Below are 27,100 nucleotides of genomic sequence, written 5' to 3' on the forward strand. Positions count from 1 at the left end.
CCGGAGACGTGTCTCGGTCATGTCTACATTGTTCTCGAACCCGGAGGGTCCGCACACTTAAGGTTTCGATGACAGTTATATTATGAGTTTATGAGTTTTGATGTACCGAAGTTAGTTCAGAGTCCCGGATGTGATCACGGACATGACGAGGAGTCTCGAAATGGTCGAGACATAAAGATTGATATATTGGACGGCTATATTCGGACATCGGAAGTGTTCCGGGTGATTTCGAAGAAAACCGGAGAGCCGGAGGGTTACCGGAACCCCCGGGAGAAGTAATGGGCCATATGGGCCTTAGTGGAGAGAGAGAGGGGCAGCCAAAGGTGGGCTGCGCGCCTCCTCCCCCCTGGTCCGAATTGGACTAGGAGAGGGGGGGGGGCGGCGCCCCCCTTTCCTTCTCCCTCCCCACTTCTTTCCCCTCCGAGTAGGAGTCCTACTCCTACTAGGAGGAGGACTCCTCCTTGGCGCGCCATAGGGGCCGGCCGGCCTCCTCCCCTTGATCCTTTATATACGGGGGCAGGGGGCACCCCTTGATACACAAGTTGATCCACGTGATCATATTCTCAGCCGTGTGCGGTGCCCCCTTCCACCATAATCCTCGATAATATTGTAGCGGTGCTTAGGCGAAGCCCTGCGACGATAGTACATCAAGATCGTCACCACGCCGTCGTGCTGACGGAACTCTTCCCTGACACTTTGCTGGATCGGAGTCCGGGGATCGTCATCGAGCTGAACGTGTGCTAAAACTCGGAGGTGCCGTAGTTTCGGTGCTTGATCGGTCGGGCCGTGAAGATGTAGGATTACATCAACCGCGTTGTGCTAATGCTTCCGCTGTCGGTCTACAAGGGTACGTAGATCACACTCTCCCCTCTCATTGGTATGCATCACCATGATCTTGCGTGTGCGCAGGAATTTTTTTAAAATTACTACGTTCCCCAACAAATTGGCATCCGTCTTATGTCATGGCAAAATCTGCCATTTCAATTGGAATCGATTAACCCAATACAAGGACGGAATGTGTTTCCCTTGAACCTCACTATATTTGGGTCTTTTGCAGTTGACTTTATGTACTATGCACTCACGCACTCAAAGGTCCCAGTGGATAATAACAAGAAAATTTGGATGCCGAAGATTCCACTAAAGTTAAAAAAAGTTGTGGTATCTTCGAAGGGGAGTTGTGCTAACCACAGACAACCTCACCCGTCGCTGTCGTTAGGAAAGATTGGATTGCATGCGACTTAATTCATATACAGGTACATGGGTGCACAACCTCGACTTGTCTCCCAAGCTATACATTGTACATAAGAGAAAGGAAGCGTGACAATACATGACCCTAACCTATATGTATATACACGTTCAACAGTCACAATTGACAAGAAAATAAGAAGTGTAGGTTTTATACTCATGAGATGACGACTTGAGACATGTCGTGCAGACGATAGACAAAGTCGTCACTATGGCTACCGTGTAAGACCTTGTACAATGGGAGATGCTCAGGAAGGTGCTTAGAGAAATAAACTAGGCTTTCTTTAAGCACCAGTGCTTATTTATACAGAATAGACGTTTAACTAAGCGTCTCTCCCTAGAAATAGGCACCGGTGCTTCAGAAAAACCTGATTTATTTTTCTAAGCATCTCTCATTGTACAAAGCCTAATGATGCTTAAGAGGTATGAACTGTCCATACTTTAAGAATTTATCAATGGAATTTGTCGATGGCGACTAGGATAGAGTAGGATCCACCAAAGCGGGGCAGTCCTCTACTGACCCCTTCGCACTGGGCTGCCCCCAATAATGCCAGACTTACATAACTGGCCTAACGTATTATATGTTTTTTTTAGTGGTGTAGTACCCCGGCACGTCAAATTACAAAATCTCTAGGGATACATAAGCCCCAGGCTGATCTAAAAGCCAAATGCATCGACCAATATTACTCTGGAGCGATGATCGGGCGAGCATGTGGGCTTCAAAGTTTGAAACCCACTTCTCGTGACTGAACTCAACCCCGTTAAACCACGCATCTCTAGACTTAGGCTTTGTTTGGTTCATAAGTCCTAAGATTTTTTCTAGTCCCAATTAAAAAGTTTCTAGTCTTTAAAAAATTTCTTCCTGTTTGTTTTCAGGAGTCCCTCCGTAAAAGTTATTAAATGACCATGTTACTCCTGGTATATAGAAAAATAACAATCAATCAACACCATAGGGTGGCGGACCAATGAGTGCATGGAGGGACATTGTTGGAAAAGTCCCAAAAAAGACTCTCCTTGAGAGTCTTCTTCATTTAATCCTAAAAAGCAACTTTTAGTCCATAGTAGTCTTTCCTGTTTGGTTAAAAAATCTCTAAGAAAGATTTTTTCTAGTGCCTACACCAAAAAGTCCCTGAAAACAAACACCCCTTAATTAATCTCCTGCCAAATATGATAGTACACTGGTTTGGATCCCTCCTTCAGTGTGTTGGTAACTCTGAGGCAGTCTGAAGCTATTTTAATTCTTCGGGCGAGCAGGCCATCTGCCAATGATAGCGCCTCCCTTACTGCAAGCGCTTCAACAATCTCTGCATGAATGCAGCCTGAGAAAAACAACTGTAGAAGCTCCCAGAAACTCGCCGTTGCTGCTCCTAGCAACAGTTGCTACTGCAGCCATGTCATCCACCTTCCCCAATGCTCCAAGGCCCCAGAACTGTACGTGACTTCTCCTCTTGTAACTGTCCTTTTTTTTCAACTAAAAAAAAACTGTCCTCTTTTCGGCGAGCTCACGAACAGGCCCTAAGCCACTGAAACATTTGGAGCGCGCTGGTGATCGAGTTTCGGAGTCGAATTCGAGTTTCCCGTGAAGTTTTCGAGTTCGCGAGTAATCGAATGCTGCACGCGTTTGTGCAGAGCAATGACAACGACGACACCGCGAGCCAGGGGAGCGCCGGCGTCCTCTGGGGTCGCCGTCAGCGGCGGCCGCCACGGAGATGGACGGGGACGAGACGGCCGTCGTGGCGGCGGCAGAGGCTGAGGTGGTGGGGTCGGCGGAGACGGAGGAGCACGTCCAGCGCATCCTCCTCGCCATCGACAACTTCACTCGCAAGGTGCGCCTCTTCACCCTCTCCTCCTCCCCCATCGATTCTACCTTAATCGTCTAGTGATGCCGGTGGCATTGCAGGTGTCGGAGATGCTGGACTCCGGGCGCGCCATGTTCAAGGACCTCGCCGCCGACTTTGAGGACCGCCTCTGCACGTAAGAAAAGAAACTCGCCGCGGCAAGCCCCATCATCGTCATGCTTGCTCCTCGGGCGGGTGCTCACCAACTGCTTGCTGTATTGCGTGCGTCGCAGGATCCACAAGGAGAGGGTGGACAAGTGGGAGGAGGAGATCAGGGAGCTGCGCGCCCGCGACGCCGCCAACGAGCACACCCGCGCCAGCACTTAGGCATCTCCAGCCCTTCAGGAAGAGTAAAAAATCGCCCCCTGAGGGCGCACCGGCGCTAAACCGCGCACTGGGGGCGTGATGTCCCCAGTCGCGGCCCTCCACGGGTTTTTAAAATGTTTAAATTCGGCGCAAACACAACGTAAACACGGGCGAGTTCGTTCAAATTTAAACATATTTTACAAAAAAAGAAAAAAACTACCGCGGGCTACCCCGTCGTCTCCCTCGCCGCCCGCCCATGCGGTTCTACATGTCGAGAAGGCTGTAGAACCGCGTGTAGTCACCGCCGCCATCGTCGTCGTCGTCGTCGCCCCCGCCTACGCCTCCGCCGTCCCTGCTGCATCCCTCCCCCGGTTGGCGCGGCGGGTTGGACGGTCCGGGGGTGTCGTCGTCGTCGCTATCGAGGACGACGACACCGTCCTTGTCCTCGCGCCCACGTTTGCGGGCGGCGATCTCCTCCAGGGCCCGGCACTGTCGGATCATCTCCTCGCGCAGGTAGTCGTCGCGCGACCACCGCATGGCGTCCTCGTCGGAGAACCCGCCCCGGGCTATCTCCTCGTACTCCGGGGGGAGGCTGGATTCCACCTTGGGCTCGACGAGGACGCCGGAGCTGCGGGTACGCGCGCTGACAGGCGTGTCCTGGGGCTCCGGCTTGACGGGGCGGAGGTGGAGGCAGGGAGAGCCGCTGGACGAGGAGGAGGACACCCCGGTCACCATACGCCTCGGCGTCCAGGAGCTTCCCCGGCGGCGTGAGAAGGACGGGGGAGCGGGGTACTCGAGGCGCGGCGTGTTGCTGCCCTCGATGTACTCGAGGACGGACTCCAACGTGCGCCCGGGCACGCCCCACCACCGACGCCGGCCGGCGGCGTTGAACCTGCCGGAGGGCACGACGCCGTTGGTGGCCTCGAGCTGCTCGCCGTGCCGGCGGCGGAAGTACGGCTCCCAGATTGGGCTGTCAGGGACGTACCGGGGCCCCTCCCTCGCCGCACGCGGCAGGGACGAGCGGATGCGTGCGATCTCCGCACACCGCGCCGCGCCGGTGGGTATCGGGGGCACCGGCACACCGCCGGCGCTGATCCTCCACGCCCCGGGCACCCGCATGTCCGACGGGACCGGGTACTCGGCCTCGAAAAGGAGGCGAGCCTCGTCCTCGTGCAGATGACGGTGCCCGAATCCGTTCGCCGCTGCGCCGTCGCCTGGGAAACGCTCGGCCATGCTTTCTCAACTGGTGACGGCGAGAGGAGGAAAGGGGGAGAAATGAGCGCGTCGTCGGTGGATGATCGGGGTGAGTCTCTCCGGCGCGCTTGCAGTCGGCTTTTATAGGCGGAGACGCCGCGTGGTAGGCTTGGCCGGCGCGTTACGCGTGGCGTGATTGCGTGGCGGCCGAGGGACGCGTTGTTCAGCCTTCACTGCGCCACCCGTGAGGCATCAATGGAGGCTGACCGGCGCGGCAGCGCACGACAGTTTTGGCATTGATTCGCCGCGGGAAACGACGCGATGAGGACGACGAAGGGGCGAGAAGAGAGTAGAGTTGCTGACGCGGCGGGCCCGCGGCTCTTCGCGCCAAAAACGATTCGCCCGGCGCCCCCGAGCGACCCCCAGCGCGCCGGGTTCGGATTGGGTCCGCCGACGCCAATTTCGGCCCGAGTCGGCGAAAACTGGGCTCTTGGAGGCGTGACTGGGCCGATTTTTTGGCGCCGGCGGACGAAAAAACGCCTGAAGGGGCCTTTTTGAGGGCGCGGCTGAAGATGCCCTTAGTTGCCACTACTGAATCTGAACATGAATACCTTGCACTTATTTTGGATGTTAAATACTACACTGCACTTCTCACTGTACACATTAGCTACACGAACATCATTGGATGTTAAGTACATTACACTTCTGAATCTGAAAAATGTTGTTTGGTTGTGGTTGATCCAAACCTGTCTGTACACACGAGCATCATCGAGTCCGTAGTCTGTTTCTCGAGGAACTCTTTCTTGTTTGCGATGCGTTTCGCCTGGTCCAGTGCAGCATGAAAATGAAACGGTAGAACCTTGATATGTATCCTGTCCAGCCGCGTGTCAGCACACTTTCAACCTTTCTACATGTCTCGATCTGCAAACAGAAAGTGCGAGATTAGTTTTCAGACACTGGAACTTTTTGGTATGTTTGTTTTGGTATTGAAGTAGACTGGCAGAAAAAAAATGTTCTACAAACAGGAGATTTCTCAATAATCTTTAGATGTTGTTCTCTTCATCTTGTTCAAAAAGGTTGTTTTCGGATTCTTTTCGGCATTGTTGTCCGAGTGACGGAGCTATTCAAGAAAAGTTGGCCGGGCCGGTACAAAGGAAGACCAACTATTTTTATCCACATGATCTAGTTTCGCTCAATTCTACACTGTATTTGCTATATGTTGGGTGGGCCATAGCCCATTTTCCCAACGCATAGCTCCGCCAGTCGCCTCCACTGCAGTCCAGAAGAATTTGCAGTTTAATAATACAAATGTGGTCTTTTCTTTTTGCATGGTAATACGTGTCTCATTCATATCATAAAGAACAAAGTACAAGTCACACGTAAGAACCGACATAACAAAACTGAAAAGATAGCAGAACATCTTCAAGCTTGACACCAACGCTCGTCACTTGTCTCCGGCACCACCACACCAGCCACCGAAGAAAAGAATAACGGATCACCTCCTCACCCGAACTCGACACGGCTCTATCGCTGATATGCAGCTTTGCGGGCCTCCTAAGTGGCTCATCAAAAGTGAAGCCATTGTCGTTGAACGAATCAGACCAGGGCAACACCCCGGACATGCCATCGAACTCCAGATCTGGCACCCCAGTACTACTGCAACAAGTCATGATCTGCCATAGGACCTTGGAGAGCTCCAGTACTCGGCGGGGCCACGAACAATTGCAAAGCGCTCCTGAGGCTCTCTTCACATCTTTCCTAGCCGTTTCTTGACATTGAGCAAAGTCAATGTTTTTGTTGTCTTTTGGACGTGGAATTGTTTTGACTAATGTGGCCCATATGGGGCATAGATGCTATCCGCAAGGTAGTAACCCATCGAGTAGTTGTGCTCATTGACTGAATAGTTGCAAGCAGGAGCATCTCCTGTAATAAGCTTAGCAAACAGTGGTGTTCTCGACAACACATTTAGGTCATTGTGAGAGTCAGGAAAACTAAAGAATGAATGCCATATCTAAAGATCCTTCATTGCAACTGCCTCAAGAATGATTGTTGGATTGTTGTAGTGACCTTTGTACTAACCCTTCCACTCTGCATGACAATTCTTTCAGATCCAGTGCACACCGTCAAGTGATCCAAGTATCCATGGCCATCCTCTTGCTTCACTCTCTGTCATTAGCATTTGGGTGTCTTCCTCGCTGGGTGCCCTCAAGTACTCCAGTCCAAAAGCATCGATCACTGCTCTAGTGAACCTTCGAGCGGACTCCAAGATTGTGTCTTCACCAATGTGGACATAGTCGTCAATTGCATCGGCCGAACACCCATATGCCAAAACTCAAAGAACTGCAATACACTTCATCAGAGGGCTTGCACTTATTTCTCTGCATGCATTCCTTTTAAGCTTGAACCAATCTCATACGTCTCAACGACAATGGTGATAAAAAGACTTGTGTGCATCACTAGTAGAAAAAGGGCCATTTGTCCCGGTTCATAAGGCCCATCTGTCCCGGTTGCGGAACTTGGACTAAAGGGTCGTTACTAATTCCCTTGGCCTTTAGTCCCGGTTCTTATACGAACCGGGACAGATGGGCCTCCACGTGGCCGCTGTGGTGAGCCCAGGCATGAGGGCCTTTAGTCCCAGGGTGGCACCAACCGGGACCAATAGGCATCCAGGCGTGAGCTGTTCAGGGGCTAGGTTTTTGTTTTTTTTCTGAAAGGGGGGTGGATTTGGGGTTTTTGTATGGTTAATTAAGGTGTTTCATATATTGTGTTACGTAGCTAATTAATTAATAGAGAGAAGTGTCCTCTCTTATCTCCGTGCTTGGTCGACACTACGTACTATACGTATAGAGAGGCCCTCGACAAGCTAGCTAGTAAGAAAATGAAGGAAATCATTAAGTACAGAAGTTTGTCATGCATACTGAGAGAAGTGATCGACCTCTCCTTCTCCGAGAGATTGGTCGAACAACAATTTTTCGTATTATCTATCCGACGCTACTGGCTACATACATATACAATATGTAAGATCTGTTACAATCCCCTAGCATCTGAAATCAAGTTCCACATGGTATTCTCCGGCTTTATTGATGACGTGGTCAAGAAAGAATCCCGCTAATTCCTCTTGAATTGCTTTCATGCGATCTTCTGGTAGGAGTTCATTCCGCATCTCCCACGTCTAATTTGAAGAAGGGGGTTAATACATATATATGAATGAAACTCAACAGAAATGATGGTGTAATAAAATGAAATTGTGAATATTATTGCTTACGCACATCAAATTGTCTTTTAGAGTAGCCCCGCTTATCTTTGCAAGTCGCGTTGTAGATGAACTCGCACACGTAGTATCCACAGAAATCATTCCCTTGTTCCTGCCATAAGCACTTTATGAGAAATAGATGTCAATCAAACTGATAATGAAGCATTATAAATGGCATTGATGAAAGTAGCTAGAATCAACGGGATCGAGATGCGCGGAACTAGCTAGCTAGTACTACTTACTTTCGGGTATGTCCATCGCAGCTCCCCCGGCAGTCCTGGAGCTTGTGCGGTGAATACTTTCCAAACCTTGTGAGACAAAGAAAACAATTACTTGATATCAGGAAATGAACAAAAAGATGCCGATATGGTGCGATAATGATCGATTGAACTTACTTCTCGAGCATTTTAGTCATGTCCGCATAGGTCTCGGGAGATTTTCGTCTCGAGTCAAAGACCGTTACTAGCCCTCAAGCTTAATCTCCAGGAGAATATAGTGGAAGCTGCGCACGCATGCATAACTCATCAATTACATTACTATAACCTCGCTTGAGTAATAAGGGAAACCGAATATGCACAAGACAGTAACACTCACTCGAAGTTGTAAGGAAAGAGTATTTTATCTTTGTTTTGATTTACTATCAATGATTTGAGCAAGTTGGCCTCAGCATCATCGGCGTTCTTTTCAACCTCAAATTTATCTGTGAGATTTGTGTTAATGAACCCAATATCATACATTTCTGCTTTTCTGCACTCGATGATCTCCAATCTGCATAATATAGTGAGGATAATCATATATACATGCAATGAAAGAGCTGAGCTATATATAGAGACTTAATGACAGAAGTAGTACTTACAGACAGTAGCAAGTGACCGTTAATTTATCGAGGGCATTTTGATTGAACCACTGGAAGAACTCCTCAAATAGAACAGTCAACAAATCAATTCCAACGAGGTCGTGCTCCTCTTTAACTCTCAGATACAAAGTATTCGTCCCCCCAGACTTTCTGCAGGTTTTCATGCACCAATCATGGAATCTTCGCATCATCGTTGTTAGAGATTTTTCATCTTTGACAAGAGGCTTCCCATAATGGTATTGGTGTTCTTCCACCTCCAAGAAATCATAATGTACATCGTCGGGCAGGTAATCTTTAAGATTGCTATAACCGGGCACCATCCCCGGATCATTAGCGACGATATCGCTAGACACCTTGAGTGAGGGGCATGATTGGTCCGCTTGTTCACCGAGCTAGGCAATTTTTTTCCCAACTCGTCGTTCTGCTACCCTTCGATCACTGATAGTATTTCCCGACCGCTCCGCTTCGATATATACCTTTGCAGTAATGCGCTCATAGTTGGTTTTCAGTGGAGACTTTGGTGGTTTCCTCAGGGCATCGAGTGTGCGCTTTGCTTTCACCCGGTCTAGCTTCTCCTCCGGAGGTGGATGTCTCTTTGCTTTCACCCCTTCAAAGAAGCCATTCACTTCTTTTTCCATGATCTTTGCGTTTTCTTCCACGGTCCTCTCGTATGGTAACTTCTCTAGAGGCTTGAGAGGTGGACCAAATCTGTATTGCCTGCCTTTGGCTGTACTGCTAGACGCCGGAGCAGACGGAGCAGCTGTGGCTGTCTTCTTTCGTGCTTGCTTACGAGGCAGAGGAGAAGGACTACGACGCGCCGGAGCAGCCGGGGCGGCGGCTGGTCTCTTCTGCCCTTGCTGGCGAGGCGGAGAAGGAGGAGGCCGGTGGCTGCTCGGGCGCGCCGGCGTAGGCGGAGAAGGAGGCGAAGTGCCGCCACGCGCCAGAGAAGGAGGAGGCTGGTGGCTGCTCGGGCGCGCCGGCGCAGGTGGAGAAGGAGGCGGAGTGCCGCCACGCGCCGGAGAAGGAGGCTGGTGGCTGCTCGGGCGCGCTGGTGCAGGCGGAGAAGGAGGCGGAGTGTCTCCACACGCCGGAGAAGGAGGCTGAGTGCCCTGATCACTCGCCGGAGGAGGAGGCGGTGGAGGAGGCGGAGTGCCCTGACTCGCCGGAGGAGGAGGAGGAGGCGGGGGCGTCTAGTTCGGAAGGTTGATGAGCTCCTTCCGCCATAGGCATGGAGTATTCAGAGCAGAACCCAACCGAGTCTCCCCTTCATCGGTAGGGTGGTCAAGCTCGAGCTCCTCAAATCCCTCTATTATTTCGTCCACCATCACCCTAGCATATCCTTCTGGAATCGGACGGCAGTGAAAAGTTGCGTCAGGTTCAGGACATGCAACAGAGCCAACAGCCTCCTTGACTTTCATATTCATCCATTGCGTCATAAGGTGGCAATTGTGAGACTCCGTGATTAAGTCCACGGGGTAGCTAGCAGGAGCCATGAAGATAGGCTCCTGAAGCAGCTTCGTGGAAGCCACGCTGCTTCTCCGCTGAGATGGCAGTGTAGCTTTGGGTGTAGCAACTTCGGCAGGTCGCGCGCTGCGGGCCTCGTCTCGTTCCTCTAGCGCTTGCACCCTTGTGTGCAGCGCCTGTAGTTGGGTCAACTCCTTTTTCTTCTTCCTCTCCCGGTGTTTGTAACCGCCTGCGTCGGGAAATCCAGCCTTCCACGAAAGGGATCCTGGCGTGCCTCGTGTCCGTCCGGGGTGCTCAGGATTCTCGAGGGCCTCTGTGAGCTCGTCGTTCTCTCTGTCCGGAACGAACGTCCCTTGCTGCGCCTTTTCGATATACTCTTGAAGCTTCTCGATGGGTGTGTTCAACTGCTCGTTGGTCCAAACGCACTTCCCTGTTACAGGGTCCAATTTTCCCCCAGCCCCGAAGAACCAAGTCCTGCAACGGTCTGGCCAGCGTCGCATCTCTGGTTCGATCCCTTTAGCAATGAGGTCATTCTCAGCCTTGTCCCACAACGGCCGGGCTTTTAGGTAGCCACCTGACCCCGTGCGATGGTGATGCTTCTTCTTTGCAGCATTTTTCTTGTTTGTCGCTGACATCTTCGCTGCTCTCTCAGATTTCTTTTTGGTGATAAATGCGGGCCACTAATCGTTGATCTTCTCAAATCGGCTGATGAATTCTGGAGTCTTGTCTTAGTCGACAAACGATGATTTCAGCTCATTCTTCCACCTCCTGAATAGCTCGGCCATCTTCTTAAGAGCATAAGCCTTGATCATTGGCTTTTTAACTAGATCCTTCGGATCCTCCTCTAGCGGGAAGGTGAAATTTTCCTGCAGCGCGGTCCAAAGATCAGCTTTCTGCCTATCGCTGACATAAAACACCTGAGAGTCTTTGTCCTTAGGTTTCAACCATTGCTCGATGCTGATCGGGATCATGTCCCTAACTAGAACCCCGCACTAAGCATTAAATTTTTGCTTGGTCCGGAGGGGTTAAATCGGTTGGCCAGCGTGATCAATTTCGATGATCGTGTACCTTTCATCTGAGCGCAACTTTCTCTTCGGGCCTTGCCTCGTTATCGAAGTGTTGCTCGATCCGGAGGGCTAGAAAAGAAGAAAAAGAAGAGAGTTAATATGTGTACATACCAAAAACAATTAATGCATCAATTAGGTATAGTCAGCACATGCTTAATTAATTAATATATATACCTGGCCGGACTCCGTTCGGTCACCGGAGCCGTCATCACGGTGTCCTTCCCCCTCCATTCGGTCACCGGAGCCGTCATCACGGTGTACTTCCCCCTCCATTCGGTCACCGGAGCCGTCATCACGGTGTCCTTCCTCCTCCATTGTTTGATCATCGTCGTCGTAGCCTGCTTCTTCATCCTGTCTTTCCAGACCATTGGTGCATGTGTCGTTGAGAAATGACAAGACGACATCACTTCCATGTGCGATTATCTCCCCCAACACCACTTCTTGTGCTTCGTCTCGGGGGTGCGGATCCATAGTTTCTGCAAATATTTACAACATGGCAATTATTATTCAAACATGACAGATGGATATATTAGTGGCAAACATTGAACTAGCTAGCTAAGCACAATAAGGAATTATATTAGTGGCATGGCCTCGATGCTTCTCTAGGGTTTGGTGTGGCCTCGGCGACAACACACTTTTAACTTGGTAAATTTGGGTGGCCTCAAGAGAGTTTGTCGATCGGGTAGGGGCGCGGCGGGAGGGGGTAGGAGACCGACATAATTTTTCTCTAGGGTTTGGGCGTCCTCGAGAGTTTTGGTCGAGCGAGAGGGCTGGGGGGGGGGTGCCCCCGTGGTATAAGTTATCATGGTCGAGAGGGGGTATATCGACAACGACAACATACGACGACCCCTCGACCCTCGAACCCTCGGCGACCCTCGACCCCTCGGTGACCCTCGACCCTCTACCCTAGCTAGTTCCCGCCCCTCGCCCCTCAAACCCTCGGCGACTCCTCCCCCCTCATGTCGAAGTTATCGGGGACGGGGTATATCGACAACGACATACCCGATAAAAAATAAGAAGACGAAGAAGAAATAAAAAGAGGAGAAGAAGAAAGGAATAAAAGACAAGATCGAAGAAAAAAGAAGAAGAAAAGGAGGAGAAGAAGAAAGGAATAGAGGAGAAGAAGAGAAAATAGAATATTTTCTCTTCTTCTCCTCTATTCCTTTCTTCTTCTCCTCTTTTTCCCCTTTTTTCCTCTTCTTATTTATTTCTCCTCTTCTTCCTCTCCTCTTCTTCTCCTTTTTCTTTTCCTTCTTCCTAAACTAAACATAAACTAAAATAATCCTAAAACTAAACTAAGTTATCGGGACGGGGTATATCGACAACGAAAAAAAAGAGGAGAAGAAGAAATGAATAGAGGAGAAGAAGAGGAAATAGAAAATACTATTTTCTATTTTCTCTTCTTCTCTTCTATTCATTTCTTCTTCTCCTCTTCTTTTTCTTCTTTTTTCCTCTTCTTATTTACTTCTCCTCTTCTTCCTCTCCTCTTCTTCTCCTTTCTTCCTCTTCTTATTTTCCTTTTTCCTCTCATTCTTTTTCTTCTTCTTTCCTTTCCTAGCTAGATATATAAAACTTTTCTAAAAATGTAACTTTTGCATATATAAAACTTTTCACTCTACATTTTCGTACATATGAAAAAAATAAAGTTTCTATACAAAAGTGCACAATTTTTATGAACAAATTACAACATCTAAATTAACTAGACATCTAAATAAATATAACTACACATCCGAAATTTTCCTACTCTTAAAACTAAACTAAACATAAACTAAAATAACCTAAAAACATGTAAAAACATCTAAGAATAGCATCTAAAAACTTCTAAAAAAATATAAAAACATCTACAAATATAATAGCACCGCGCAGGGGCGGATCCAGGGGCACGGTGGAGGGGCCAGCGCCGGCGCCGGCGGGCAGGGTAGGGGCGCAGGGGCGCGGGAGCAGGCTGGTGCTCACAGGGGGCGTCGCGTCGGGGCCGGCAGGGGCGCGAGGGTCGACGGCGCGTCGGGGCAGAGGGCGTCAGCGGCGGCGGCAACGACGTTGAGCAGCCTGACGGCGTCGTCGGCGACGGCGACGGCGACATTGAGCAGCCCGACGGCGTCGGTGGCGGCAGCGACGGCAAGGTGGAGCAGGGGCGTCGGGCGGCGACGGTGACGAGGAGGAGCAAGGGCGTCGGGGAGAAGAAGTGATGGATTTCATCGAAACTGCTAAGTGTTTTCTTATATACCCAGGGCATTGGTACCGGTTCATGGCACAAACCGGTACCAATGCCCCCTTTAGTCCCGGTTGGTGCCACCAACCGGGACCAAAGGTCTCTTTTCAGCAGCCCAAAGGGCGGGAAGAGAAGGCCTTCGGTCCTGGTTGGTGGTACCAACCAATACCAAAGGGGGGCATTCGTACCGGTTGGTGGCACAACCGGTACGAATGCCCCCCTTTGGTATCGGTTGGTGCCACCAACCGGGACCAAAGGCCTCGTGCTCCCCGTGGCCAAAACTTTAGTCTCATCTCGCTAGTTGAAAGGGGCGCGGAGTGGTTTATAAGCCCCACTGCCGCACCCCTCTCGAGCTCCTCTCGATTGTAGGCTTACGAGCCTTATTGCCACTGCTATGCCTGATGGGCCTACTGGGCCTTCTACAGGCCTGAATCTTGGCGCATGGTAGGGTTTCTAGTCGTATTCAGGCCGTGGTGGCCCAGTAGTTGGCACTTTTTTTGTTGTTTTATTTATTTTATTTTGTTTCTACTTACAGCAAAAAACCTTACTGTTGCTATTTTTATTTATTTTATTAAAGTTTATTTATTTTATTAAAGTTTATTTATTTTACTTTTATAAAGTTTATTTTGTTTCTACTTCTTTATTTTATTAAATTTTAATTTATTTAATTTTGTTTCTACTTTTTATTAAAGTTTATTTTGTTTCTTTCTGCTTTGCATGTTTTGAACAGAAAATACTTTGATAATTTCAGTGGCATTAATTTTATATAATTTTAGTTTAAAAAATACTAGAGGTTTATAAAAGCTTTTTAGTTCATTCCTTTTGCTATTAGAGTTTTATAAACGTTTTTTAGTTAATTTTCTTTTTTCATGGTATCATCATTTCATCCACATAGCATGTGCAAAAAATTAGAGAGGGTTACGGCAAAAATTGGATGCACTTCGTGTACAAAACAGACAATCTCTTTCGAAGTATGAGGGTTTCATACGGAAACTCGTCTGTTACAAAGAGATTTCATTTTTTGAACTTATTTGAACTCCAGAATTTTTCTGTGTTCAAAATGCACCATTCAAAGCCACGTCATCATTTTTCAACCCTTTCTGACATCATTTGTTATTTTTCATGTATTTACTGATTATTTTGAGCTATAAGACTCTGAAATTGAAAAGCATTTTAAATGAACTCTGAAAGGTTGAAAATTGGCATCGTATCATCATTTCATCCACATAGCATGTGCAAGAAAGTAGAGAGGGTTACGGTAAAAACTGGATGCACTTCGTGTACAAAACGGACAATCTCTTTCGAAGTATGAGAGTTTCATATGGAAACTCGTCTGTTACAAATGGATTTCATTTTTTGAACTTATTTGAACTCCATACCTTTTTATGTGTTCAAAATGCACCATTCAAAGCCACATCATCAATTTTCAACCCTTTCTGACTTCATTTATTATTTTTCATGCATTTACTGATTATTTTGAGCTATAAGACTCTGAAATTGAAAAGCACTACAAATGAACTCTGAAAAGGTTGAAAGTTGGCATGGTATCATAATTTCACTCACATAGCATGTGCAAGAAAGTAGACAGGCTTACGGTAAAAACTGGATGCACTTCGTGTACAAAATGCACAATCTCTTTCGAAGTATGAGGGTTTTATACGGAAATTTGTCTGTTACAAAGGGATTTCATTTTTTTGAACTTATTTGAACTCCATACTTTTTCTATGTTCAAAATGCACCATTCAAAGCCACATCATCCATTTTCAACCCTTTCTGACTTCATTTGTTATTTTTCATGCATTTACTGATTACTTTGAGCTATAAGACCCTGAAATTGAAAAGCACTACAAATAAACTCTGAAAAGGTTGAAAGTTGGCATGGTATCATCATTTCACCCACATAGCATGTGCAAGAAAGTAGAGAGGCTTACGGCAAAAACTGGATGCACTTCGTGTACAAAACAGACAATCTCTTTCGAAGTATCATAGTTTCATACGGAAACTCGTCTGTTACAAAGGGATTTCATTTTTTGAACTTATTTGAACTCCATACTTTTTATGTGTTCAAAATGCACCATTCCAAGCCACATCATCAATTTTCAACCCTTTCTGACCTCATTTATTATTTTTCATGCATTTACTGATTATTTTGAGCTATAAGACCCTAAAATTGAAAAGCACTACAAATGAACTCTGAAAAGGTTGAAAGTTGGCATGGTATCATCATTTCACCCACATAGCATGTGCAAGAAAGTAGAGAGGCTGATGGCAAAAACTGGATGCACTTCGTGTACAAAATGCACAATATCTTTCGAAGTATCAGGGTTTCATACGGAAACTCGTTTGTTACAGAGGGATTTCATTTTTTTGAACTTATTTGAACTCCATACTTTTTCTGTATTCAAAATGCATCATTCAAAGCCACATTATCAATTTTCAACCCTTTCTGACTTCATTTGTTATTTTTCATGCATTTACTGATTATTTTGAGCTATAAGACCCTGAAATTGAAAAACACTACAAATGAACTCTGAAAAGGTTGAAAGTTGGCATGATATCATCATTTCACCCACATAGCATTTGCAAGAAAGTAGACAGGCTTACGGCAAAAACTGGATGCACTTCGTGTATAAAATGCACCATTCAAAGCTACATCATCAATTTAGTACATATAGCTCTCATGGATAGATAAGTGACCAAATTAATAGAAGTCCATCATCACATTAAAAACAAAGTACATACATAGTTCTCATTGAATAACATATAGCTCTCCAGAGCATCTAGTTAAACCATACATTGAAACTATGTGAAACCTTTCAATGCAACAATAAATGCGATCATAATCACAAGCAAGGTAAAAATTGATCCAACGGCATAATGATACCAAGCCTCGGTATGAATGGCATATTTTCTAATCTTTCTCATCTTCAACCGCATTGCATCCATCTTGATCTTGTGATCATCGACGACATCCGCAACATGCAACTCCAATATCATCTTCTCCTCCTCAATTTTTTTTGTTTTTTCCTTCAAGTAATTGTTTTCTTATTCAACTAAATCTAAACTCTCGACAAAAGGGTCGGTTGGAATTTCCGGTTCAACTACCTCCTACATAAATAAAATCTATGTCAACTTGATGGGCATAATTGTCATAAACAATAAATGAACCAAATAGTTATAAAAGATAATATATACCACATCTGAATCATAGTCAGGACGAGGGCCGACGGGGGCGGATACCAAAACCATCGCACTATATAAGCACAAGCAATAATAAAAGTAAGAAAATTAGAAAAGTATCTATCTAAAGTAAGAATTTTTTTCTTTCATAAGAAGATAAGAGGCTCACCACAGTGGTGCAGGCGACGAGATCGGCGCGGGCGATCGACGGCGGTGAAGACGGGGACGGGACGTGACGGGCCGCTAAACCTAGACAAATCTCGAGGAAAATGGAGCTTGGAGGTCGAGCTTCGAGAGGAGAAAGCTTAACTAGCGTGGCTTGGGCATTTCATCGAACACCTCGTGTGCATAGGAGGTGAGCTAGAGCACCCAAATGCCCTCTCCTCGCCGGCTAGAAAAACAGAGCAATGTGGAGTGCTCTGCTGCAGCGACGGGGTATATATAGGCAACTCATTTGTCCCGTTCATGGCTGGAACCGGGACTAAAGCCCAGCCTTCTGTCCCGGTTCAAGCCAAGAACCGGGACCAATGTTTGTGGGCCAGGAGCGAGGCCCATTGGTCCCGGTTCGTGCCTGGAACCGGGACAAATGGGTCCATACGAACCGAGACCAATGCCCACGAGGCCCCGACCACCCCCCTGGGCTCACGAACCAGGACGAATGCATCCATTGGTCCTGGTTCATGGAAGAACCGGGACTAATGGGCTGGCTAGGCCCGAACGAAAGCCCCTTTTTCTACTAGTGCATCCGAAAGCGCGACAAAAGTACATCTTCGGATAGTTTGGATTTGGATCAAAGTAGTCTATCATGATCTAGGCATGGCCCTCCGCTGTATCACGGTTGAGTTCTATGCGGCCGAATGGCAATCCTCTCCTCGGCCGCCGAATATCATCATCAAAAATCATGCCAAGAACGGTTTCAAAGTCTTCATCGTCTTCTTTCATTTTTGATGAAGACGAGTCCTCAAAGACCATCTCCCTCAAAATCTTCATCTTCAGTTCAAATGACTTGGTTCAATTTGAGTGTACAAAACAAATCGAAACAGAGGAAAAAAAAGTCAAAAAACTCATCTAGGCAAACCGTCGAACACTTGTGGTGCAGTGCTGGTGCACCGGCCGACTGACGTTGTTTAGGCCAAACCAGCGGGCGGTGATGCATGTGAGTGACCTGTAACGGTGCGTTCGATGCGATGGCCACCAAAGAGGAAGAGGATCCGAGAGCAATCCAACGAATTGATTATGGCGATGGCGACAGCCGCGAACGGGCTCCGAGTCAGGTAGAAGGGTGGCAAGGGCCGAGGGAGACAACAAGGTAGCCGGGGGGACGATCGCCGGGAGGTGCGCCGGCGAAGAGGAAGTGGGGGTGGGAGTTGCAAGAGAGGTAGATTTTTTTCCTCCGAGTATATTTAGGCGCCGTATAGGAGGCGGAGTAAAAAATATATTCTCCTCTAGGGGATCGCGTAGGTGCCAGTTAGAAGAGTAAAACCAAAATTTTACTTCTCTAATGCCGGATAGGGGATCGGTTATAATTGACCTTAGACGACTCAACCTCATATGTTGGGTTAGATGACTCGTACATAGTACTCTCTCCGTAAAGAAATATAAGAATATTTATATAACTATTAGTGATCTAAACGCTTTTATACTTCTTTACAAAGGGAGTACATACTCACAATTCAATCGCTGGGCCGGCCGGGGGAGGGGGGGGGGGGGTACCAGACGTCCCTATCCGTATTGGTGATCCATCTCTTCATTAAAATGGCCAGCACTAGGCACCGTACAACCGATCCAAATTTTGGTCGGTCACCCACGCATGTGCGTGATAGACGCCTCCATGACCACCCGCTTAAGTCGATGGACCCTTGCACGAGTCCCCTTTTATTTTCCGTGACAGCTTTGGTAGTGCCTTGGTTCCCCCTTCAGCCTCCTGCTTGGAGCTCAGGGGGCGGCTCGCCGTTGCCGCTCATCGACTCTAAGATTGCAGCACTGGTGCTCCTGTGTAGTTCTGCCCTATACAGCAAATCACACTGACGGTTCCAACAAATCGACCCGCATACTATTGCAGGAATACCTAACAGTGGCGTGCGCAAAAAGCCTAGTAGTGACGGGCAAGGCTCTGAAGTGCGCCCGCCACTGACCTTCTGCCATTGCTAACACGGCATAGGTGGCGGGCACCCGCCCGCCAGTGGTACATACCTAGCAGTGGCGAGCATTTTCTAGGGCTCGTCACTAGTTATGAGCACTAACGGAGATAACGACGCACACTCAGTTGCGAGTTCCTCTCGATGCCCGCCACTGCTAATAATTTAAGGAATTGAAACAAATACACAGACTATAAATATGCGACATCACAGTACATATCATGTAATACAAGGTGTTAATACATATATACGCATCATATAAGAATTATAATATATTCATACATCATGATTGATTTACAATTTTGCATAGCCTGGGGCAAGGAGTGCACACAAAGATAATTGATGTTCAAATCGAATAAGAAAGAAAACCATGACACATGGTAAGTTAAACAACAGTAGATAATTGTTATCATCCAAGGTAAATAACTTGTCATCATTCTAGCACATGACAAGTACTAGCTATGACCTACTCCTCTCTCTTAGGTAAAATTGTATAAAACAGGTAAATAGCTCCATCTTCGCAATGGAGAATAGAGATCCACCTGTCTCCAGTACGTGGCTTGCGCACATCCATGTTGTCTCCAATTGGTTGTATACCCGTGTTCATTATTTTGGCCCATCCTTTGATGTTGATGCGTACATCTGTTGAAGAAATCGAGTATGCACTAGAGAAAGACACCGGCGGACTTGGCGGTAAGCTAACAATATGGCATGTTACCTTCCATAAACATCAGGTCAGGCAGAGTATCCTGCGGGAGCTTCTGTTGAAGAAAATAATAGTAATATAGTTAGCAATGTAGTTTTGCTTACGTAGAATGTATGCGAAAGATAGACTAGTTAGACAATAGTACAAAATCATACCATGATATGCGCAAGGATGTTAGCATGGTTCAATACGTGGACTAGAGGCACGTATCTAGTATAATTATTGCCAATTTGATAATTGATCTTAAAATTCTCAACATCATTAATAAATGAGACAAGAGATTTTTTTCTCCTCACAAGTTAGCTCCGAGCCGTAATTGTAGTATGTCTTGTCTACTGCCTTCCTTGTATTTGTTGGAGCAAAGAAATAAACTATCATTTAAAAATAAACAACTTTAGTACGGATGAATACCAAATATTTTTAAGTAAACAATATGAATTACTTAACAAATTAGTTTGATAAACTCACATACAGGTAGAACTGGAATCATGTCCACATCCACCCAAATTTCGATGTTATCTTGAGGATCATCTTCACCACCAATATCGAAGGTTATCTTCATATCCTCCTCAAATCTGTAGGCCTTGCATAGTGCTCTTCAATTTGAACAACCAAAATGGGATTCATTTACTCCATTGTAGAGCTTAACGTCAAAAGTGAAACCATGTTTCGTCTTGAGGTAATCTTTCTTCGTCTCCGTACGCTCCCTATCTTTGAAACTGAGTTTGTCTAAGACATAAGGTCTTGCGTAGCAGGGGATGCACTAGTCGAATTGCAAAAAAAAAAAATAACACATTAAAATAAAAACCACAAGTCATATGCTTAATTAAATACTTGTTGTTGCATATCGTCTCATATTCGAAGCACTCCTTCAGCGTGAGGGTGAAGCACCTACCATTTTCCAGGTGAGGTCTATCGCACATACCCCGTCATCGGAGCAGTAGTCACACTCGGGGATCCAATCATCGCCAGACATTTCCTTTGGAAGGCACGCCAACATTGCATAGCTATGATTGCAAGTACTCAAAGTAGCTAGTTGATTAACATACTTACATTTACACGTTATTCCTTAAAAATGCATACTTTGTGTGGCTAATTTGTATTGCAGTATATGTAAATTAACCTAGTGCTTGTCAGGATACATTTACATATATTTTTGTCAAGTATCCGGTTTAAATATTTTTTAAGGTTTCGGCACTTATAATTTCTAAAGTTTGACTCTTCCTATGTATGAAACACCAAGCTTTAGAATTCACGCCGACATATCCAAAGAGACAACCAAAAGTTCAAGCAGAATTCATGCCTAAATTTATAGCATAAGTGTCCTTGGGCACTCAAAATACCGTACTTTATACCACAAGTCATGCCGAAATTTTGGCATAACCTTTGCTAAAAAGAGGCCATATCAAGCGCCTGAAATTTGCCAGGACAGAAATGAATCAACATTCCGGCAAAACATAAGCCACTCAGAGGTGTCCCTGCAAAAATGATACTTTATTTCATCTACTAGTGGAGCTAGGCAATATCTTTTTTTTCGCGCGGGGGGGGGGGGGGGGGGGGGGGGGGCAAACATAAATATGGATATTTTGGGGGCCGAAAGGCACTACTTTTCCTAATCTTTGTCCCCCCAAAACTTTAGCACTTATAGCATGTATACCTATAATTAACTGAAGGCATCTACTACAACATATTATTGAACCCGGTATGAACAGAAATAATGTAAATAATAAATTTTAGGGGCCGAAAGACACTACTTTTCCTAATCTTTCTCCCCCAAAACTTTAGCACTTATAGCATGTATACCTATAATTAACTGAAGGCATCTACTACAACATATTATTGAACCCGGTATGAACAGAAATAATGTAAATAATAATAGAATATATATGCAATATTATATAATTGACCTCTAATGTGACTCTACTTTCCCTAACCCTAGTGGAACGTCCGTGTGGATGTGCGTGGCTGCTGCCGCGGCTGTCCATGTGTGTGGCGATCATGACCGCGGGTGGCGAGGAGGAAAGCTGAAGAGAGAGGCGGGGACGACGGGGATGATGATGTATTACCGAGTGGACGGCGATGGATGCAGCGGACGGCGACGGAGGCAGGTGACGAAGGCAGCGGGCGGCGACGATGGCTGTGGACGCCGAGGCCGTCGACGAGCACAATGGAGGCAGCGGATGGAGGGTGACAAAGGTAGCGGACGGCGACAATGGCAGCATGGATGAGACGACAGCGACGAGATGGAGGAGAATGAGAGTGAGTGAGTGAAGTGGGGCAGGGGAGGGGCGTGCGTGTGTGGATAGTCGATTGAGTTCGCCACTGCTACTTTGGGGTGGCGGGCTGCAAAGCCGATTTGATTTGGGGATGACCACACAGCTAACTTTGTTGTGGCGGTTGCTAGCAATTGTCGCGACAAATAATATCTGTATAAAATTCTTTCTCGGTGCCGGTTGCAGGCACTAAACTGTGACGACCAATATAGTACGCCTGCCAGTGTTGCCTTCCAGAGCAGTGGCGAGCTATACTATACACCCACCATTGACCACATTCATCACATGGCCATGCTCAGCGATGCTTATTTGTGGCGGGTCATTTACGGCACCCGCCACTACTAGTCCAGTAGCTCTGGCGGCCGCGTCGTGTCACCTGCCACTGCTTGCTTTCAAAAATAGCTGTGGCGGGTGCCCTGTGGTGTCCGCCACAGCGCCACTAATTGAGATTCATCTATAAGCCCTATTCTACTAGTGGTAGGTCGCAACACCTCAGTCACGCGAGCATGCAGTTGTGCTGGTTCCAGCATGTCGTCTCCGATGTTCCAGCACAAGGAAACACCGTCAGCAGTACCAGCTCGTGCCGGTTGCAGCATCCTTTATGACGCGTAGAGTTCCGCCGCTCGTGCACTCGTTGGATAGCCTTGATCCATGCACCGTCACGCACACTCGCACATAGTCTGTTATTTCCCTTGCCTACCATATGCCCCTTTTCCTTATCTTGTAACAGCAGCGATGTTGCAAATCATGGCGGCAAACGACGACTACAACTTAAACAAGCTTTTGCAACATCAACTCTGTTGCAAAAAAAATCTACGACAAAAACTCAGTTGCAAAAAAAATCCCGCAACACAACCTATGTTACAAAAATATATTATGTAACATAACCTTTGTTGCAAATGATTTTCCAATAAGATCTTTGTTGCGAAGTAGAGGGAGACATTGAGCCACTGGATTGTGCCAGATCCAACGACTTGTGAGGCAGCGGATCTTTTTAAAACAGCTTGTCTAATTCATATCTAGATGTTTTCTAAGAACATCACATCTAAACTCGCACAAAGAACGCAGCAATAAGGGGAAAAAAAGCTAACACAAGAGAAAATTAGACCTGTTTAAAAGATCTTTCTAAAAAAGATCGGCTGGCCGATGCGTAGCAGTCTTCATATATTTATCTCTAACTTTCAAATATTATATCTCTAACATGCCACGCGGGGGACATGCGATGTGGGTGCCTGCCGATGGGAAAGGGTGAGTCGAAGGATAAGGTAGATGCAAGTAGAATCATGAGACGACGGGAGACGCACGATCTGTTTTGTGATCTAACGTGCCGTCCGCGTATGCACAACCAGTAACTATAAATACTCCCCCTAGTAGGTCCAAAAAAGGCAACGGCGTAACCCTGCATCGATCTCTTCGCTGCCTGGCCACCATGTCTTCCTCCGCCGTCCGGCCGTGTTTCCTTTGCCTCCACGCTCCCGCTTCCTCCTCCGGCCTCCTCCTGACCAGCCGTCCGCATCACAGCAGCGCCCTGCCGCCGGCACATGGGCGTAACAACCGGAAGCCCGTCGGCCACGGGATCGTCTGCAGCCAGGCCGGCGCCGGCGATGGTCACGCCATGACGATCAAAATCAACCCCAGGGATCGAGCGGAGAAGGATTATGTGAGACACTTGACCTGATCTTCCTCTGTTTTTTGACTAACTGATACTTAATCTCCCAACGGGTGGATTTGTTTGAACTTCCGCTCCAGATTGATATTGTGATCAACCGAATATACTCTCTTTTTTACGTATGCCTTCCAAGATCAGAATTTTAAGCCTTTTCTGGTCATCCATTGATGCATCTAAATATTAATGTTCCCCGACACAATGCCTTTGATTGACTTCAACACAACCTACCCTTTTAATTCTACAGAAACAATATGCATGATCCCTAAACGCAAACCAAATAAATTTGTTTAGAAATATCCTATTGCTGCTATTGTTTGAATTCCGTCTGGCTGTTTCAAATTCCAGATATATCGAAGTATTTTCAGCAGGATCAATCGAAGTGTTTTTTTTGTTTCATCCTATTTTCCCTATTTGTTTGTCATTATTTATTTTCCGTTGAATCATTCTCTCCTTCAATGGAAAAATCGAGGGCATCATATTTGCAAGCCTTTTAACCTTACCTAGCTGCTCATGCTGAAGTTCACAACTGTACTAGACAACATATGAGATGTACTTACTAGTAGATAAAACAAATTAGGACCGAACATTGAAGGATTCCAGAAATAATGGACTGAAATTATTAAATATACAGTACTGAACTTTATAATTAATACAATATCTTGCTTAGCGTCTTGGTCATATAGTCTTATATCTGAAGTCCCTTTTTTCTTCTAAAAGGAGTTTCGTGAAGAAGGAGACAGAATTGAGGAGTACTTCAGGAAGTTTTCTAATGGCGGCACCTTGGTAACCCTTGTCCCTAACAGTATAGAATCATTTATATATATGAGTATGTGCTCCCACACCTCATATACTAGTTGGACGAGTCGGTTATACCTTATTAGCAATTTCTAATACACTTTGTTAGAAACGACCAGATACCGCAAAGTGAGTTCTGTACAAAAATTGTTCGAGTCCATATATGTGTATTTAGGAAAAATAATCCTACTACCGCATGTCTCTAAACCCATGTCAGGTAGTATATATATAGTATTTTATCATTTAAAGTATTTTCAGGACCATTTTTTATGTAACTTTGAAGCAAACTACATGAAAAAACTGTGAGTCCATAGTTTGAGGAATATTTTGAAATAGCTTCATAATTGTAGATAGGAAAAAAATATTTTTTAAATTGTACATCAACAAAACGTAGTATATATAGTACCTAAGCAGCCTGATAATACATACTCTTCGCCTAGTGTCGAAATGGCCTGACCTTTCTTTTCTTTTTTTGCGGTGAGCAGCACATGGGGTTAGCAACAATATTTCGAGGTTATATTTGCATGATCGCTAAAAATTCTGTGAGGCTGGCTTCTATTGTCATGGTAAACTAATTGTTTCTGGTATCAACACCAGCTGCGTACTCGCATTGATTTCTAACACAAATTCTCTGCTAAACACGATGACAATATCTTCTACTTTTCTCTCTGATATGATTACAGGGTAAGCCAGGCATAATTTCTGAAGATGCACGTCTCACCACACTGATGACTCCAAGAAAGGGAGAAAAGATGGTAACACAATAGTACTGTTTTTGTATTCCATGAAAAATTGATGTGGTATATACACTATGGAGCACTAACTAGTTGATTGAACTCGCTCGGTACTAAAACATACCATATAGGCTCTTGGGGTGTACGTGCGCAACTTTGTCAGTACAGCCGAGGATGCGTACAATGATAAGGTCACTGAGGAAACTATTGTTACCTTTCTTGGTGCTCTTCAAGGTGTGGCAGCAATGAGCTACTTCATGGCTCAAGACACCCTTGCAAAAATTGGTGATGATGAAGCTAGTTCACTGTACTGCGGTAAAGATTCTGTTTTCAATAGACCTTGGTTGGAGTACATGAGGAAAACAGACAATCTGAGACGTGAATTGAAGACGGCTCCGCCACAAGACCCGGACGGGGTAGGGTGAACTTCGGTTCGTTTGGCCGATTTCCTCTACTTTCTTTGCTGTCGTACTGACATTTTTGCATGGTCGCCGTGCAGATTGTGATGAATACGGTGACTGAAGCAATGAAACTCACGGAGTCCTTTGTTAGATTGATGACTGTTCGTCGCAGAACTGCGCTACTAGGCCTTATCCCAAGTAAAAATATTGTCTTCATGTATTTTGAGTTGTCACCATCTTTTCTGTTGATGTTAATTTTTGCCTCCCCTTGCATGGCGGCAGCTGTCACCACAGGCTCGGCGGTAGCAGTTTGATGGCAAACCATATCTATGCTTCAGAAAGAGAGTCACAAGTTCCTTGGAAGATTAATTGCAAGTCTGAATCGGATCAAGTTTACTCATATGCAATACATGCAACTTTGTATTATATTAATACAGTTTTCATGCGACAGTTCAGGTAGACAATATAGGGAAGACAGACTAGAGATCTCACTTTTAATCCAAAGGGTCCGTCTAGGTCTCAGTCGACATAGACTTTGCTATGTCTGGTCCTGTTTGATCATAGTTTCTGATCGCTGGTTTATGATGTTTGCTTGTTGGGCTTGTTTGTGGGCTCGGTTGTCCTTTGTCTGCTGTTTTCTGTGATGGGCTGGCTTGCATTTGTATTTTATCTCTGTCAGTTAACTGTTCATGCATCATTAATGTTTTTCAGGTTGTCGTGCATGGTAAGATTAGCTGTTCCTGCAGCTTGTGCGTGTTGGTGTTGTGTTCTCTCTCTCTCATTCTGTTCAAGTCTTTTTTTCTCCAGTTCCTTCAAAATAGAAATGACAGGCATGCAAATTGCACGTGGTAGACGGACATGCTACTGACATGTGTATAATTCCATTGGCACTACTTTTTTAAAAAGAAAAAGAATGTTAAGTTGCACATGGACAGTGGACGTGCAATTGCGCATGGCCGGAGTACATGCAACTGTGTACGGACCATGCATGTGCTAATCGAGTGTTAACATTTTTTTTCCAAAAGAAGTCCAAAACACCACCATTTAGAAAAGGAAATAACACAAATCCAAATCGGAAAAATGAAAATAGAAAGGAAAACAAATGGTAGGGAAATGAATAAATAAAAGTAAACTGAGCCGCCGAAGCACTCAGCTCCCCGCCCCGCCGGCACCCTAGTTATATCCCAGCTAACATCGCTTCGAATTGCATGTCGATTACAACATATGCGGTTGCACATGGGGCGACGTGCAACTGGGTGGCACGTTTGAAAAATAAAAACAACACTATTTAGGATAGATAAAAAACCCTACAAAAACAAAAATAAAATTAAAAGTAGAAAAATAGAAATAGTGGTAGACATGCAGTTGCAGTTGGGTGCGACGCTTGCAGTTGCGGGGATGTTGTCCGGCTTGCAACAAGCCCGCCCCCTCTACCGGAGCCCCCTCTGGCAGAACAAAAAAGTCCAGTAGCGGTCTAGAAGACATGCAGTTGCGGTCCGGTGCGACACTTGCAGTTGCATGCCTAGTGTCAAACATGCAACTGGCCCGCCCCCTCTCCCGCCGCCCCCTTCAACATAACAAAGGTCCAGTTGCAACCATGTTGGGGGGAATACAGTTGCGGCCGGGTGCGGCGCTTGTAGTTGTGGGGCTGTTGTCGGGCTTGCAACTGGCCAACCCTCTCCGACGGAACAAAAACGTCCACTTGTGGCCGGGTTACAAGACATGCAATTGCTGTCACGTGCGACACTTGCAGTTGCATTGCTAGAGTT

The 27,100-nt window shown here is 46.2% G+C and overlaps 1 protein-coding gene and 1 pseudogene across 1 annotated transcript; both read left to right on the forward strand.

The window, feature by feature from the left end:
* Positions 1–2,853: 2,853 nt before the first annotated feature.
* Positions 2,854–3,461, forward strand: LOC125551670 (uncharacterized; annotated as a pseudogene).
* Positions 3,462–23,160: 19,699 nt separating this feature from the next.
* Positions 23,161–26,034, forward strand: LOC147989886 (uncharacterized). Its single transcript, XM_087517594.1, has 7 exons — positions 23,161–23,392; positions 24,119–24,184; positions 24,682–24,762; positions 24,880–24,951; positions 25,062–25,346; positions 25,430–25,529; positions 25,614–26,034. The coding sequence occupies exons 1-7, from the start codon at positions 23,162–23,164 to the stop codon at positions 25,643–25,645; spliced, it is 867 nt and encodes a 288-aa protein (XP_087373720.1). The 5' UTR covers position 23,161; the 3' UTR covers positions 25,646–26,034.
* Positions 26,035–27,100: the final 1,066 nt, after the last annotated feature.

The sequence above is a fragment of the Triticum urartu genome, chromosome 1A, assembly GCF_056163025.1.
Source record: "Triticum urartu cultivar PI428250 chromosome 1A, HENAU_Tu73, whole genome shotgun sequence".
Lineage (NCBI taxonomy): Eukaryota > Viridiplantae > Streptophyta > Magnoliopsida > Poales > Poaceae > Triticum > Triticum urartu.

Bases quoted from the DNA above. Each gene is read 5' to 3' on its own strand.
- LOC147989886 (XM_087517594.1), top strand. From the start codon at position 23,162: ATGTCTTCCTCCGCCGTCCGGCCGTGTTTCCTTTGCCTCCACGCTCCC. The intron at 23,393-24,118 runs GTGAGACACTTG...TTCTTCTAAAAG, and splicing joins ATCGAGCGGAGAAGGATTAT to GAGTTTCGTGAAGAAGGAGA. The intron at 25,347-25,429 runs GTAGGGTGAACT...GTCGCCGTGCAG, and splicing joins CGCCACAAGACCCGGACGGG to ATTGTGATGAATACGGTGAC.